The 17388-nt window shown below is 40.1% G+C and overlaps 1 protein-coding gene across 5 annotated transcripts in view; it reads left to right on the top strand.

The window, feature by feature from the left end:
* Positions 1–17388, top strand: part of AATK (apoptosis associated tyrosine kinase) — a 234073-nt gene that overhangs the window by 151783 nt on the left and 64902 nt on the right. For 4 of the 5 annotated variants that reach the window (XM_053706663.1, XM_053706646.1, XM_053706654.1 and 1 more), the window contains exons 2-3: positions 3849–3982; positions 15196–15337. In XM_053706663.1, the coding sequence (XP_053562638.1) occupies positions 3849–3982; positions 15196–15337 (276 nt within the window). Of the gene's footprint in view, positions 1–3848; positions 3983–13629; positions 13852–15195; positions 15338–17388 lie in introns of those variants that run through there. The other variant, XM_053706672.1, reaches the window with a different exon arrangement.

The following is a 17388-nucleotide window of genomic DNA, read 5'->3' as shown; positions in this document are numbered from 1 at the left end:
TAATTAAAAAATGGAAATGGAAGAAGAAGGAGGGAAAAACAAAATATGCTTTAAACTGCTTATGGCTTAGCATATTCCCAAAATTAAACTGTAATTTCTTAAAGGGACACTGAACCCAAATTTTTTTCTTTCATGATTCAGATAGAGCATGCAATTTTAAGCAACTTTCTAATTTACTTCTATTATCAATTTTAATTCGTTCTCTTGCTATCTTTATTTGAAAAAGAAGGCATCTCAGCTAAGGAGCCAGCAAATGTTTGCTTCAGGACCATGGACAGCACTTGTTTATTGGTGCTGACTAATCAGCAAGGACAACCCAGGTTGTTAACCAAAAATGGGCCGGCATCTAAACTTACATTCTTGCTTTTCAAATAAACATACCAAGAGAATGAAGAACATTTGATAATAGGAGTAAATTAGAAAGTTGCTTAAAAATGCATGCTCTATGTGAATCACGAAAGAAAATTTTTGAGTACAGTGTCCTTTTAAATTTAATTTCTACACAATTTCCCATACAATTCAGAATGAAATTTATGTATAGGGCAAGCTACAGCTCTGGGTGTAACACATTCACAGAAATGAATCCTTTGTAAAAAAAAAAAAAAAAAAAAAAATGTGCAAGAAAATTACAATCTTTATAAAATGGACATTATATTCGATTTATAAAGGAGCAGAAGTCAATCACTTTAACCTTACTATGGCAGCTATTAAATAGTACTGTAAAGCTTTTGTTTGTAAAAACATTTAGATGGGACCAACACAACACATGTCTCTAAAATTCATTAGATTTTTACCGAAAACAAAAATTCTAAACTATTTTACTCTCAAATTAATTGTTTAAAATCCATGCGGTGACCAATAAAAAAACAAAACACACACATGTCTAGCAGGGACAACTGATAGAAAACTGGCTCAACAATAAGAAGTATCCAGTTTCCAAAAACAAGAAAAATACAAGAGTTAAAGGGACAGTCTAGTATAAATTTTTATTATTCAGACAGGACTTTTAATTTTAATCAATTTACCAATTTACTTCCATCATCAAACTTGCTTTTTTTCTCTTGGTATTCTAAGTTTAAGCCAAACATAGGTAGGCTCATATGCTAATTTCTAAGCCTTTGAGGGCTGCCTCTTATCACATGCTTTTTAAATCTCTTTTCAACACAAAGAGACAGAAAGTACACATGGGCCATATAGATAACACTGTGTTCAGGCACAGGAGTTATTTAAGATTTAGCAAGCTACAAACAATCTATAAAAACTAATATCTTATACAACAGGCCTGCTGAAACCAACCACTAATGTCACCACAATTTTATTTAGATTTATTTAAATTATATTTAAGTTAGTGGGTGTTAAGTTTAGGGTTAGACTTAGGTTTAGGGGTTAATAACTTTAATATAGTGGTGGCGACGTTGGGGGCGGCAGATTAGCGGTTAATAAATGTAGGTAGGTGGCGGCGATGTTAGGGACGGCAGATTAGGGGTTAATAATATTTAACTAATGTTTGTGAGGCGGGAGTGCGGCGGTTTAGGGGTTAATATGTTTATTATAGTGGCGGCGACGTTGGGGGCGGCAGATTAGGGGTTAATAAGTGTAAGTAGGTGGCGGCGACATTGGGGGTGGCAGATTAGGGGGTAAAAATATAATGTAGGTGTCGGCGATGTTGGGGGCAGCAGATTAGGGGTTCATAAATATAATGTAGGTGGCGGTGGTGTCCGGAGCGGCAGATTAGGGGTTAAAAAATTTTTTTTAGTATTTGCGATGCGGGAGGGCCTCGGTTTAGGGGTTAATAGGTAGTTTATGGGTGTTAATGTACTTTTTAGCACTTTAGTTATGAGTTTTATGCTACAGCGTTGTAGTGTAAAACTCATAACTACTGACTTTAAAATGTGTTAGGACTCTTGACAGGGTAGGCTGCACTGCTCACTTTTTGGCCTCCCAGGACAGTCTCGTAATATCAGCGCTATGGAAGTCCCATAGAAAAAAGACTTTACGAAGTTTACGTAAGTTGTTTTGCGGTAAGGCCAAAGAAGTGTGTGGTCACCCTAAACCTGCAAGACTCGTAATACCAGCGGGCGTAAAAAAGCAGCGTTAGGACCTCTTAATGCTGCTTTTTTACCCTAACGCACAACTCGTAATCTAGCCATTTGTTTGCAGAAATATAATTATATGAGAAAAATTACATATTTGTGTCATTTGATGTGGTGTAAATAGCAGCATGGGAGTCATTGTTTCCTAAACATGTGTATACATGTGTATACGTGTGTATTTATGTGTCGATATGTGTAAATACGTATGTGCACACACACATACATATATACACATATAAACACATACATACAGGGCTCCCCGCTCTCCATTCACTATATTCTCCTGCAACTTACATGTGCAATTGACCCCTCATTTGAAAGGGCAAATCTTTCTAATGAGGTGTCACTTGTCCCTCTAGACCAAACAGGTGGGGGGATAGGGGCTTTGTTAGAGCCCCCTTCCCCTCAGGTTAAAAGCATATTTAATATTACTGCAGGTAATTGCCATTTTTACGGCAATCACCTGCAACTTAAAGGGGCAAGTGACCCCTCATTTGAAAGGACAGATGCTCCTCTTTCATTTTAAGTGGTGTGGAGGCTGAGACATGGGCTTCCAAAGCCTTCTTTGCCAGCCCCCTGGCTAGCTGTCCCTGTTTACCTTGCCCCCTTGTGACCTACCACAGGTCCCGGAGGTGACATCACAAGGCCTACAGGGAAGAGACATTGATGGAGGAAGGAGTTGCAGTCTCTTTTTCCCATCTGCAGTGCAGGGGTCCCCATGATCTAGATTAGAATGGGAACCCCCTGGATGACGAACCTGTGTTAATCATTGGCACTGCAGGACAGATGTGTATAAGAAGGATGCCTCGCCATGCGCATCTAAGAGATTAAAGGGACACTAAAGCCAAATTTTTTCTTTAATAATTCAGATAGAGCACGACATTTTAAGCAACTTTCTAATTTACTCCTATTATCAATTTTTCTTCGTTCTCTTGCTATCTTTATTTAAAAAGCAGGAATGTAAAGCTTAAGAGCCGGCCCATTTTTAGTTGAGAGCCTAGGTTATGCTTGCTTATTGGTTAGCTAAATGTAGCCACCAAAAAGCAAGCGCTATCCAGGGTGCTGAACCTAAAATGAGCTGGCTCCTAAGCGTTACATTCCTGCTTTCTAAATAAAGATAGCAAGAGAACGAAGGAAAATTGATAGTAGGAGTAAATTAGAAAGTTGCTTAAAATGTCATGCTCTATCTAAATCATGAAAAAAAAATTGGCTTTAGTATCCCTTTAAAGGGATAGAAAGGTAAAAATCTAAATGTGCACAAGTGCATTTCAGTTTTACATAGAAGCATTTTTGCAATATAATTCCATTAGCAATACTGTTTTTCAGTGGCATATGTAGATATGCTGTGCGTGCTATGTATTCAAGCTCAGACAGTTGGCAGTGGTGTATATTTCATCTCTGAAGACCTAATTTGTGTCATACAAGTCACAGCTGACTAAGAATGTTTGAATACTTTTGCACAGACCCTCATAGCATATGCGCGTATGCCGCTGAAAAACAGTAATACATTTTAGAAGAAGCATTTTTCCTAATGGAAATATATTGCAAAAATGCTTCTATTTAGAATTGAAATGCACAGTGTATATTTCAGTTTAGACCTTTCTATCCCTTTAAGCACTTTGGTAATAGAAATTGTCTTCTATATTCTTCACTAAACAACACTGTGTTGTCTCTCATTCTATTTATGTGACCTTGTCTGCACATGTAATCAAATTAAAGTGTGCAGTTGTTTAAGTTTTGCTTTTTCTGTCACAGACGGATCGCTGCTGAACGAGCTGTCCTGGCCATCTTCTCTAGCTGTGGTAGTGGTTTCGTTCTCTGGCCTGATCACCTTCATCTTCCTCATGCTGGCTTGTCTTTGCTGCAAGAAAGGGGACATTGGCTTCAAGGTAGGAACCAAGGAGAAGATTTGAGGGTGCATTGATAAGTGGCATAAACAGAGAAAACACTGAGTACAGTTAACCTGCTGCTTTTTTGTTTTTGTTTTGCTTTGTAATGACTAAAAAAAAAATTCCATTACCAAAACATGCACATTATTTTTGTATGCAGACTTTCTGTAAACTGTATTAGCTTGATGTTAAAGGAACTGGCACTATAACATTTTCTCCCTTTAATATATTCAAAATTATCCATTTTATCTGATGGAGCGTATTAAATTGATTACAATTTGCTCCTTTACCTTTATTTTGTCATTTTAAATATCTGCTTTTGACCATTGAAACCGCCATTTAAACTGAAACTTTCAATACTACATTATGTAAACAAGAGGCAGCTGCAAAATCAACTTCCCAGTGCATATGTGTGTGTGTGTTTTTTATGGGGGGGGGGGGTGTTGTAGAAATACATTGAGCCCCTATCAGCTGTTTGAGTACATTGTCCCTTTAAAGGACCACTTAATACAGTAGAAATCAATAATTAACAAATACACAATTAAAAGACAATGCAATACCGCTTACTTTGAATTTGAAATGAGCAGTTGAATATTTTCTGTCAAATGTCAAAGTTAATCCAATTTCCTTCCCCCTGTATCATGCGACAGCCTTCAGACAATCACAAAGTGCATATATATGTATATATTGTGCACATTTGCACATGCTCATTAGGTGCTGGAGCCTCGGAAAGTGTGCATACAAAAATAATGTGCATGTTTTGGTAACGGAATTTTTTTTTTTTAAATTGCATGCTTTATCTGAATCATATTTTACTTTATTTTTTACTTTAGTGGTCCTTTAAGCCTGGGTATGCAGTTTTCATTAAAAATAGGATTTCCTGTGGTTGTAAAGAGTTTACACCAGTAGGATGGCTGCGTTTTTTTAATGGGCTAATACTGAGAACTCTCGGTCACCAGTTGCAAAACCTGACACGACAAATTAGCCTTTAATCCTTTTGAGTTCAATAAATTTAGTACCATGAGCCTTGCCAACAACAGCTATTAACAGCTGGTTATTATCAGAAAACAAATCTGAGGCCTCTGCCCTACTTTGAATCTCCTTAAAGTAAGATGTACTACAGTATATATATATATATATATATATGTTGAAATAAATTAATGGTATCTAAGACTCTCTATCACCTAGATTACGAGTTTTGCGTTAGGAGGGGTGCGGTACTAACGAGCAGTTTAAGCTCACCGCTCACTTGCAGACAGCGCTGGTATTACGGGTTTTTAGAAACCCGGCGTTAACAGCAAAAAAGTGAGCAAAGAGCAAAATTTTGCTCCACATCTCACCTCAATACCACGCTGCTTACGTTAGCGGTGAGCTGGTAAAACATGCTTGTGCACGATTTCCCTATAGGAATCAATGGGGGAGAGCCGGCTGAAAAAAACCTAACACCTGCAAAAAAGCTCCTAAAGCAGTCCCATTGATTCCTATGGGGAAATACTTTTTATGTCTACACCTAACACCGTAACATGAACCCCGAGTCTAAACACCCCTAATCTTACACTTATTAACCCCTAATCTGCCGCCCCCGACATCGCCGACACCTGCATTATATTATTAACCCCTGATCTGCCGCTCCGGACACCGCCGCCACCTACATTATAGTTATTAACCCCTAATCTGCCACCCCTGACATCGCCGACACCTGCATTATATTATTAACCCCTGATCTGCTGCTCCGGACACCGCTGCCACCTTCATTATACTTATTAACCCCTAATCTGCCGCCCCCAATGTCGCCGCAACCTAACTGCATTTATTAACCCCTAATCTGCCGCCCACAACGTCGCCACCACTATAATAAAGTTATTAACCCCTAAACCTAAGTCTAACCCTAACACCCCCTAACTTAAATATAATTACAATAAATCTAAATAAAATTACTACAATTACCTAAATAATTCCTATTTAAAACTAAATACTTACCTATAAAATAAACCCTAAACTAGCTACAATATAACTAATAGTATTATATTATTATTATAATGTATTTAATGTAGTTAATTTATTTAATTATAGTTTAGTGTTAGGTGTAATTGTAACTTAGGTTAGGTTTTATTTTACAGGTAAATGTGTCTTTATTTTAGCTAGGTAGTTTATTAAATAGTTAATAACTATTTAGTAACTATTCTACCTAGTTAAAATGAATACAAACTTGCCTGTAAAATAAAAATAAACCCTAAACTAGAAACAATGTAACTATTAGTTATATGGTAGCTAGTTTAGGGTTTATTTTATAGGTAAGTATTTAGTTTTAAATAGGAATTATTTAGGTAATTGTAGTAATTTTATTTAGATTTATTGTAATTATATTTAAGTTGGGGGAGTTAGGGTTAGGGTTAGACTTAGATTTAGGGGTTAATACATTTAATATAGAGGCGGCAACGTTGGGGGCGGCAGATTAGGGTTAATAAATGTAGGTAGGTGTCGGCGATGTTAGGGACGGCAGATTAGGGGTTAATAATATTTAACTAGTGTTTGCTATGCAGGAGTGCGGCGGTTTAGGGGTTAATATATTTATTATAGTGGCGGCGATGTCAGGTTCGGCAGATTAGGGGTTAAAATATTTATTTTAGTGTTTGCGATGTGGGGGGCCTCGGTTTAGGGGTTACTAGGTAGTTTATTGGTGTTAGTGTACTTTTTAGCACTTTAGTTAAGAGTTTTATGCTACGGCGTTGTAGTGTAAAACTCTTAACTACTGACTTTAAAATGCGGTACCAGGCTTGACAGGAGAGGCAGTACCGCTCACTTTTGGTCAGACTCGTAATACCGGCGCTATGCAAGTCCCATTGAAAATATAGGATACGCAATTGACGTAAGTGGATTTGCAGTATTTCCGAGTCTGGCCAAAAAAGTGAGCGGTGAGCCTGTCATTTCAAGACTCGTAATACCAGCGGGCGTTAAAAAGTAGCGTTGGGACCGGCCAACGCTGCTTTTAAGCCTAACGCACAACTCGTAGTCTAGCCGTATATTTCTTTATATATTCACAATTATTTACAGTAAAGCCATGAGAACTACTCTGTAAAACATGAGAAACTAAAAAAAAAAAGTTCTCTAAGGGGGCGCTCACAAAATCTATTTTTTGGTTGAAGAATCTTTAATCGATGTATAAAACGATCAATGAAATTCCAAAAAAAAACAATAGATAAACTTTAAAGTCTCCAAGGTATCTTCCACTTCGTTCTCTGGACCCAAGGAAAGGAATCACTGAAAGTCATAGCATAAGTGCTGATCCTTCATGTTGTCACTCTGAATCCTTAACCAACTATATATATAAGCATATATAAAACATATCTCCCCTTCAAACCTTTCAATAAACTCACTACACAAAGAGCTGGGTATAAAACCAAATAAAGATTACATTTATTTGTAATAAGAAATTTTATCAACATTTAAACTTGGCTTCATAAGCCTTAATCTATGGTGGTGGCAAGCAGTGCCCTAAGAACTAACCCCATTAGGCCAGAGGTCACAACCCCTGAAGGAAGGCTTATTGAATGGATAGGGGGGAACGGCCTAGCAAGGACCCTGCCCACGAGCATGAGTACAGACACCCTGGGGATATTCAGCCAGCAGACCTGCGGGGCGGAGGAACCCCCCAGGGCATGGCCTGGGAGACGTTATCCCCAACTGTCACCCTTCCGGACTCTGTACTTTGACATTGTAGAGCCGTGACCTCCCGCTACTAAGAGATCATGACCCATTTTGCATAAAAGAATGACGGGGAAGCTCCAGCCTCTAAGGCGTGGGGTAATGAGCCCTGCAGCAAACTACCTTTGGGAGCTCCATACCTTAATACCTAAGGGTTTACTAAGACTAGGCCAATTAACCCTATCCCTGCCTTTTGCCTCTAACCAGCAACCGAAAGGAAGCCATCTAACAGCCTGATGCCACCACCTCACACAACTTAAACATGTAGGGAAAGGGCGGGAGGGGAAAACTTCCAGGCTGTAGTCACCAGGAGAAAGAGGCAGAACCCTTGCTCCCTGGGCATAAATCTGGTAAGCTAAACCCACCCCTAACTTTGCAACATAGTTGCTAACTTAACTCCAACTAAGGTTCATCCTTTCCATTAGAGGGCCAAGCACTTAATTTCATTCCAGTACACTGGCTACCTTACACTACCAAAAAAATAAAAAAAAAAGGACACCAACATTGCACAATACTATAGAGACTAAAAAATACTGTATAAATAATATGCATACAGAGCTAAACTAACATTTAGGGAGGAACTCAGAAGTGTAGGAAAGGCAGGATGGCATTCACTGTACCCAGCTGACTGGTCCTCTCCACAACCTGTGCACCTGCAAAAACTGCCAAAAAAATATTGTAGCAGTAAAAGTATTTATTATTTGCAATGCATTTTTCAGCAAAAACAAAATAATAGTCCCAATAAAAGGCTGCAGAGAAAGGCAGTGCTGGCAGGCTAAAGAGAGAGGTCTGCATAAGGAAGAAAATAGAGGCATGGACGAAGAGTATGCAGAGAGTAGCCTTGTGAAGGAAGAGAGCTGAGAGAGTGGTGTTGAGAAAAAAATGCTGGTCTGAGGACACCATGACAAAGACAAAAAAGCATGGGGACTTAGTGACTTGGGTGAAGAGATATTAGTCTCAAGATGATGAAGTGCTAAGGAACTGTGCATAAGGAGAGGGCTGCTTCGTGGAAACACATTTCAGAAAAAGAAAATGTTCTCAAAGAGAATGGTTGTGGAGTCAGTGGAATACAACCTAACTGAAGGAGAATACAGAAAGAAACACACAGAGAACAATTAAAAAAGAGAGAGTAGTTTTAAAGAAGGCAGGCAGTATGAAAGGAAATCACATTCCACTTCACAGGGGTAGAACTCACTAAATTATCTAATAAAAGGGAAGGAACCAGGAAATCCCAGAGAGATGAGCGATGCTTACCATAGAACGTACTGAAGCTCTCTCGGATACGAAATCTCATATGGGAGAGAGAAGGTAACTGGAGAACCCCTGGGGCTGATATAAAGGCTCCGTATGCATTAAATCCAAATTAGACTGCAATGTTTTCATTACAATTTAACTTGATTTTGTCTATATTTTAGTATATATTACTTTTCTGTTAGTTAAAATAAGTGTATCGTGAATTTTGAGCAAACTTCACCGGCATACTGCTAGCAAGACAAATCAGTGAGACCAGTGTGTTTAAAATGCTTTAAAAATTTCACAAAACTTGTGAGAGAGCTTCAGACATACTCTGGGAACTCCTTTGTTAAGCCCAGGGAACTGCCCTGCCCCTCCCACCTTCTGAAACTGTCAGTTTACAATGGAGAAAATACAAAGTGCAATGTAATTTGTAAAAGATACACAGAAATATACAAAGTATGATTCTAAGTTAATAAAATAACATAGAAACTTTCAAAGCATAATCAGAATGTGTAAAATCACTGCTAGATCAAAATTTAAATGTAATAATATACAAATGAGAAAGTGGGGTGGGTGCTAGGAGGGGTGGCAGTGTGAGGGGGGGAGGGTGACGGCGCAGCAGCCAGGCCAATGTTTCTTGTCAGCTGAATAGTTTAATTTTTGCAGAGTGATCTGTAGTGGTCTGTGAACCGTTAGGCAGCATAAGTAAATTATTTGAAAGTTGTATACAGGGCTAAAGTTTTTGTGGGATTTATATACTGCTCCAAATGCCTTTTTTTTTTACACAGAGCACTTAATACCAGCTAAACCTCAGGAGTATCATGTGCAAACAAAAGAAAAACAAAAGTAATACCTCTAATTTGTTAGGTATATTCATTCTGCTGCCAGTTAAAACATTTGTTTCAAGCAAAGTCTGCAGATATTACCGGTTGCAGACTAGGGGAGGAGGCTAGGGGAGGAGGCTAAGTGTGGTTACCTAGGTAACTAGAAAGAGTCCCCCTAGTAACAAAAGTCAGTTATCAGAGTGATTACACTTTTTTTTTTAAACTTCATGTGTGTTATGTTCTGCCACTTGTTAAGCCCACTCCCCAGACCCCATCCCTGCTCCTGCCCCACCACATATCACACTTTTGCTCAGTGGGGGGGCTCTTGGATTGAATTGTTGGGAGGTATGCAGCGGTATTAGTGAGTACACGTGAATGCTTAATATCGCTCCACTTGTAATCTGGCCCACAATAAGCTAAATCTGATGCTTTCTACAGTTCAAAGTGACTGTATAGCTACAGTCCTATCACTATTAAATGCTGCACTTAAGACTAAGTGACAGGAGCGAGCTGCACTTAGTGCTATGGCGCGGTCGGGCCGGGCTGTGACTATACAGCTGGCCCGATGCGCTGACTAAAAATAACAGACCCGCTCAGCAGAGAGCAGAGAGCGGGTCTGTAAAAGCGCCGTATTTTAGCAAATTAAACGGTAAAAAATGCTTTTATGGCTATAGCACCTAAATAATGTTATATAATTCTGCACTATGTGCAGAATTATATAACATTATTTTTAAGGTTTACTGTCCCTTTAAATAAAGTTCAACCATCAAAACTTAGCCTAAAATTTAAGCCAGATCCAAAATAAATTAATCATTCGTATTGATTAAAGTTTAGCCAGAATCTGCTTCACATCGCAGTTGACCTGAATTCTACGGATGTAAACCTTACTTGACTTCCCCCAAACCACAATACCCCCAAACACCCAAGAGATTCCCCTACACAACCCCTATCAAGTGTACCTAATTACTCAAGGACCCCCAGTATCTAAAAACCCCTCTTTAAATGATAACCCCCCCCCCAAAAAAAATAACAGTATCCCGAAAATGTCTTACTCAGACCTTAACTCCAGCATTTCCTATCTTTACTGACTTTCAGCCTGTAGCAACGGCATCCCCAGCCTCTTCACACCTCGTTATAAGCCCCCTCACTCACGCATGCACACACACACACACACAGGCTTTCAAAAGTCTATCATACAATGTTCTCTCACTTATGTACAGTATGACTGAGGGTCACAAAGACATTCATACAGAAGCGCATACTGGTTCTTTCTGCATCAGATGCACATACAGACAATTATGAATAATATTTATATTATTGTAATATATTTTAAATGTAATGATATAAAATATTGAGAAAAATTTAAAGTGGATTAGGAAGAGACGTGAACAAAGGTAGATTTTCTGGCACGTTTCTCTTTTTCCAATCTGAAAGAAATACCAAGATATCTAGCAAATTTGTAGACTCTTAAGGAATATACTTTTTTCAAACCTTCTCCAAGCTGATTGACAGGAAGCACCCACTCCAGAATCATTAAAGGGACATTAAACACATTAAGATTACAATAAAAATCAATGTATGAAGATCATTTGAAACACAACAGGAACATTTAGCCACCAATCAGCAAGCGCTACCCAGGTGCTCAACAAAAAATGGGCCGGCTCCTATGCTTATATTCCTGCTTAGGATAGCAAGAAAATTAAGAAAAATTGATAATAGGAGTAAATTAGAAAGTTGCTTAAAATTGCTGCTCTACCTGAATGATGAAAGATTAAATTTGGATTTTGTGTCCCTTTAAGGTCAGGTGGAATTGACTTTTCAGGTGTTGTCTCTTTTTTAAAATGTTACTAGGGCTTAGAGCAATATTTCTTTTTTTTATTATTGATTTATTTTTTAAAAAGCTACATTTTTACTTATTCCTTAGCATTATATTCTCATTTAGTCCAACAACATGACCGCAGTATATTACATCAACCATCAGGGAGTGTCTTCTGCAGATCTGCAATGAGAAAAATGCTTCCATCCTCAGATGGGCAAACCTCAGGGTGGGTTCCTACCATTTACATTATAGGCTTCCACATTCGTCAGGTACATTCCCTGTGTCATCGGGTCTCCAGGGGAGTGTTCTCTCCACTTGTTTGTTCTCATAAACAAGGAAGTCCTGGGATAGGCAGATTTCCTAAAGATTTGTGTAATTTTAGTCAGTTGACTATAAAGGATACATATTGTAGCACTCCTTGATTTCCTTGTAAGTTCAGACAACGTACATCTGAGGGCATGGGCATTTCAGGGGGATTCTCAGGATTTGGATAAAGTAAGGGCAGCTCATAGGCAGTGGTTGGTCACCCATAACCAGGAAGGTCATAGGTTGGTTTGATGGAGTACAGGGGAATTACTGGGTGGTGTTTAGTTTCACTTTTAAAAACCTTAACAATTATAAAGAAGGGAGGATGACAGTGGACAAAGCTCTCAATTTGTGGCAATCACACAAAATAAGTGATAGTTGGGAGGTTTTCATACATAGGGTTAGATTTATTATAGCTGAGGCGTACAGGGACGCGTATACGCGCCCCTGTATGCCTCAGCTCGCCTGTGGCGGGGCAAAATTACCCACAGGTATTTCGCATTGCAAATCCCGCCCCCTGCCCGCGCACAGCCAAACACGCGCGGGCAGGAGCTGTCAATCTCCTCGGCCGGACTCGACCGAGGAGATTGAATTTCGCCAGTTTATAAGGGTAGATTTAGCAAACGTCGAGCAGACATGTTTCGCTGTAGTGAATCATGTCCGCTCGACCTCGCTAAATACCTACAGCATACGCTGTCGGCATTTAACATTGCACAAGCATTTCTAGTAAAATGCTTGTGCAATGCCGCCCCCAGATCGTATCAGGATGATTTCAGTCTGCCACCTAAAAGGTGGCGGAGAAGTTAAGGAGCAGCGGACCTGAAACGATGTGGCTCCGAAGCAGCATCCGCTGCTTAATAAATGGACCCCTTGGTGGGCTCTATAGAATAATAATACAAAACACTTTGGGGCCTATTTAACAAAGGTCTGTCGGACCTGATCTAACAGTGCGGATCAGGTATGACAGACCTCGCTGAATGCGGAAAGCAATACGCTCTCCGTATTCAGCATTGCACCAGCAGCTCTTGTGAGCTGCTGGTGCAACCTCATCCCCTGCAGATTCACGGCCAATCGGCCGCCAGCAGGGGGGTGTCAATCAACCCGATCGTACTTGATCGGGTTGAATTGCGGCAATGTCTGTCCGCCTGCTCAGAGCAGGTGGACAGATTATGGAGCAGCGGTCTTTAGACAGCTGCTTCATAACTGGTGTTTCTGGCGAGCCAAACACGGGCCCTCAAGCTGCATCCGGATCTTAATAAATGGGCCCCTTTGTGTGTATGTGTGCCTGTGCCTATCTGCTGATTTGTTTATCAAAAATAATATATTTGGGTCTCTGCGCTTGTTTCTTTTCAGTTCATTACAAGACCCTGTAGCAAACAATTGGTTAATAACCTGGTGTGTCTGTGTGTGCAACAGGTATCTGTTTTTATTCTATATATCAGTTTTAGCATCTATTTGTAGGTGTATTCATCTTTTAGTACATTGTATAGCTGCATAGGCTAAACCTGCATTTCCATGAAATGACATAGAATGTTGCTGTGCCCTATTATGTGAGGGATATATTAACCCTATCCCCACCAGACAGGAGGTGGTTTAACAGTGCTTTGTGTGTGTATGATAGAGAATAGTGGCATTGTAAGATCACATGCAGAGGGCAGGCACGGGGACCGTGACACACTGAGTGGGCAGTGAGGGACATGCCACTGCTATATAAGAGAATAGGACGAGGCACGCGCCGCCCCTACTTCCAGCACAGTCCTTGGATCCTGATTTGAAGCTCAACTGAGCGTGGTTAATGTGCCAGGCAGAGACAGAGAGAGAGAGCCTTGCCACGATTGTGCCAGTCAGTGCAGGGTGTATGATGGCAGTGCCAGTCACCCCCGGGTCCCCGTCACCCCACCGCTGACATGCTGACACTTTCCTACTTAATAGCTGGAGCAGCTTTTGGGATTAGAGGCTTCTCTTGGAGAGATGGAGAGGTACAGATATGATCTGTTGCTGTATATGTTTGCCAATATCTGTGCTTGTGTGTGCGACACAGAACATATTTAATATTGTGCCTGTGTGTGAGTGTGCACTGATCTTTGTTTCTGAATGTCACAAACTGCTTATATGTTTCACAATCTTAGAATCTACGTTTTGGTATGTGATAAACATGTGTGCTCAGAAGTATCACATTTTGCCAATAACATTATGGATATCACTGTCTCTGCATATACAGGTGCCACAATCTTTTATTGTACTGACATATACATCACGATCTGTTCTCATGTGTGTGATTCAATCTCTGATCCTTGCACATAGCTTAGTCTGATTTTTTTCACACTTGGCTTTGCTGGTATATGACAATCAGGATTACTTTTTTTTTGTTTTATTTTGTGTTATCTTTAACATTTTCCCTGTTAAACTGCAGATACCAATTTGATTAACAAAATAAACCAAATGGGGGATTCATTGTAGCTGTATTTAATTTCTGATTATTCTTTTGAGTTTTTTCGTGTACATTTGCGTATGTTTAAGAACATACGAGTCTGTATACACACGCCTCTGCCCTTTGTAGTGCTATATATAGATTTGTGTACGTATCTGGGTAATAGTGTAGCTGAGCAGATGGGGGGGAAAAGTAACTGTAAAGATACTAAAAATTAGCCTAAAGCGTGTGTGCAAGCAGAGAAAGCAGATGGAGGATCTCCTCATGCATGAGTGTGTGCAGAGATAACATAGATTAGAATGATGAGAACCTTCTATGCATGTGAGAGGCAGCAGAGGTCGGGGGAGCTTAGCTGAAATTCATATGATTAGTTATAAAATGGAGTTGAATAAAAATGAGATGTGGGATCCTGACTATGGATCTCAAACAGTGAGGATGAATCATTGTGCTTGTGCAACCTGTTACTCCACTGGTATCACAGTTTAGGGGTTGTCTAGTATACCTGCAGGCGTGCTGGGTTTCCAGGTGATTAGGATGGGGGTTGAGAAGGGTTCCTACATGTAACCTGGGATACCATTAGAAAGGAGAGTTGGGGGTGACCAGGTGTCATGAAGACAGCCGCCTTCCTCAGTAAACAGGGCAGCATCTGGCACTACTTTGACTCAGGGAGTAAGTGAATCTTGTACAAGCCGCGATGCTGGGGTAGTAAAGTAATCAGATGACACGTGGAATGCACCAGGGGAGCTCTAGGGACCTGGGACTTATCTGGTGTATGGAGTATGCATGTATTGGAGCTCACCTAACCCTTCTGTTATGGCACTTCTCCAGTGATCAGAACATTTTGTGTGCATGTTTCATTCCTGTTAATTGTAAAGGTGTCTTTTTCCCCCAGGAGCTGGACAATGTGGAGGGGGAAGATTACACCACTGAGTTTTCCTCTCAAAGTACTCCAGCCGCACAGAATGGACCTGAGGTTTATGTTCTTCCTCTTACTGAGGTCTCCGTACCAATGTCAAAACAGCCTGGGAGATCAGGTAAGGATGTGACATGGCAGAAGACTGATCTGTCCTTATGCTTCTAAGAAAAGGGCTTATTTTCTGTGTTGGTTATAACTGTTAGAGAATACCTGCATGTAGCCATGACCTGTGGGCCTTACTGTCAAAGCAAAAAGCAGAGCGGTCATATTGTGTCTTATAAATGTGCGTGCACGTGTGTACATCCATATGCATGTACAATTGTGTGTATGTGCGCATACATATGCATATGCGCGCATGTGTGCATCAATATGCATGTGCATCCGTATGAATGTGTGTGCGAATACAGCTGTATGCGTGTGTGTACATCCGTACGCATGTGAACTAGAGTGTCTGTATGTGCGTACATCTGTATACATGTGTGTATGTGCATACTTATGCATATGGGCGCATGTGTGCATCAATATGCATGTGCACCAATGTGTGTGCATCTGTATGAATGTGTGTGCGAATACAGCTGTATGCGTGTGTGTACATCCGTATGCATGTGAACTAGAGTGTCTGTATGTGCGTACATCTGTATACATGTGTGTATGTGCATACTTATGCATATGCGCGCATGTGTGCATCAATATGCATGTGTACCAATGTGTGTGCATCCGTATGAATGTGTGTGCGAATACAGCTGTATGCATGTGTGTACATCCGTATGCATGTGAACTTGAGTGTGTGTATGTGCGTACATCTGTATACATGTGTGTATGTGCATACTTATGCATATGCGCGCATGTGTGCATCAATATGCATGTGTGTGTAAGTACTGTATGCAAATGCACAGTGTGTGTGTCTTTATATATATATGAATGTTTGTGTATTGATACGTTAGTTTGTCTGTGTGCATCAATTTACATTTTGACTGTAATTACATGTATATGTATCTGTGTTTTTTATTTTTTTATTTTTGTGTCTTTAAATCCTTGTGCTTAAGTTTCTCACTTCATGTTTCTCTGTGTTTGCTAATCCTGAAATCTCGGCCAGCACACCAGGGCAAATCTTTCGGCATAAAATATTAATAGGAACGTTGCTAAGAATAACCACAAAAAAATACAAAAAGTCAAAAGTTCAGCACGCATGCAGTTATTACATAAACTTCTGTTCTGTGCACATCATCTGTGTGTGCTTGTCTGTTCATGTACAAGTATCTTATATTGTAAGGAGACCAGTAGCCACTTCCCAGAGTAGGCTGCCGTGCAGACAATGCACTTTGCTGTGGAATTATGTGTAGGACTGGAATCTTATAGAAGAATGAATCACAGGCCGTGGTGGGAGAGCAGGCAAGCAAAGAGACAGTTACATAAAATCTCAAATAACAGAGGCATACAACAAACTGTTTCATAGGAGCCCAGCCGGTCCTTGTGTGCTGATGTCACAGAATGCCCTTAGTGTCCAGCTTCACTGGGAGGGGTAACGGGCCGTACCAGCCTGGCCACAATGCAACTGTTTGTTGCCAGGGGCCGGTATGTACTATGGAATTCTGGGACAATGTGGTGGGCCGGACAGCGTGGGAGCACGGAGTAGACCCAAATGTCAAAGGGAGAATTGCTAACAGACATCAGAACCAGACTGTGGGGGGACTGTGTGGAAAACAACTTAGAAAATGCATTATACTGTCCTATTGTCATAACCTATGTGCTACAATTATAAAAGCTCTTTTTCCTTTCTGGGGGCCGTTTCATCTCAATGACCATTCATTAGAGCTTGTGTGAAGAAACAGTATAGATTTAAAGCACAGGGTGTGCATCCATAGAAAAGCTTCCCAGCAGAGGTGGCAGCTGTTTACAGAAGTAAGAATATTTATTGAATATAAAAGAATGTAAGGATAGTATTTGTGTTTAGAAACATAGTTAAAGGCAAAAAGATGTTTTAAATAGTCACAAAAAAAAGTACAATTCCGCCTCATACTTAAAGGGACAGGAAGCCACAATATTTTCTTTCATGATTTAAATAGAGCAAACAATTTTAAACAACTTTCCAATTTACTTTTATTATAAAATGTTTTTCCTTCTCTTGTTATCCTTTGCTGAAGGAACATTGGCAGCTAGCTGAACACC

The sequence above is a fragment of the Bombina bombina genome, chromosome 1 (genome assembly GCF_027579735.1).
Source record: "Bombina bombina isolate aBomBom1 chromosome 1, aBomBom1.pri, whole genome shotgun sequence".
Classification (NCBI taxonomy): domain Eukaryota; kingdom Metazoa; phylum Chordata; class Amphibia; order Anura; family Bombinatoridae; genus Bombina; species Bombina bombina.
This window is presented reverse-complemented; position numbering and strand designations above follow the sequence as displayed.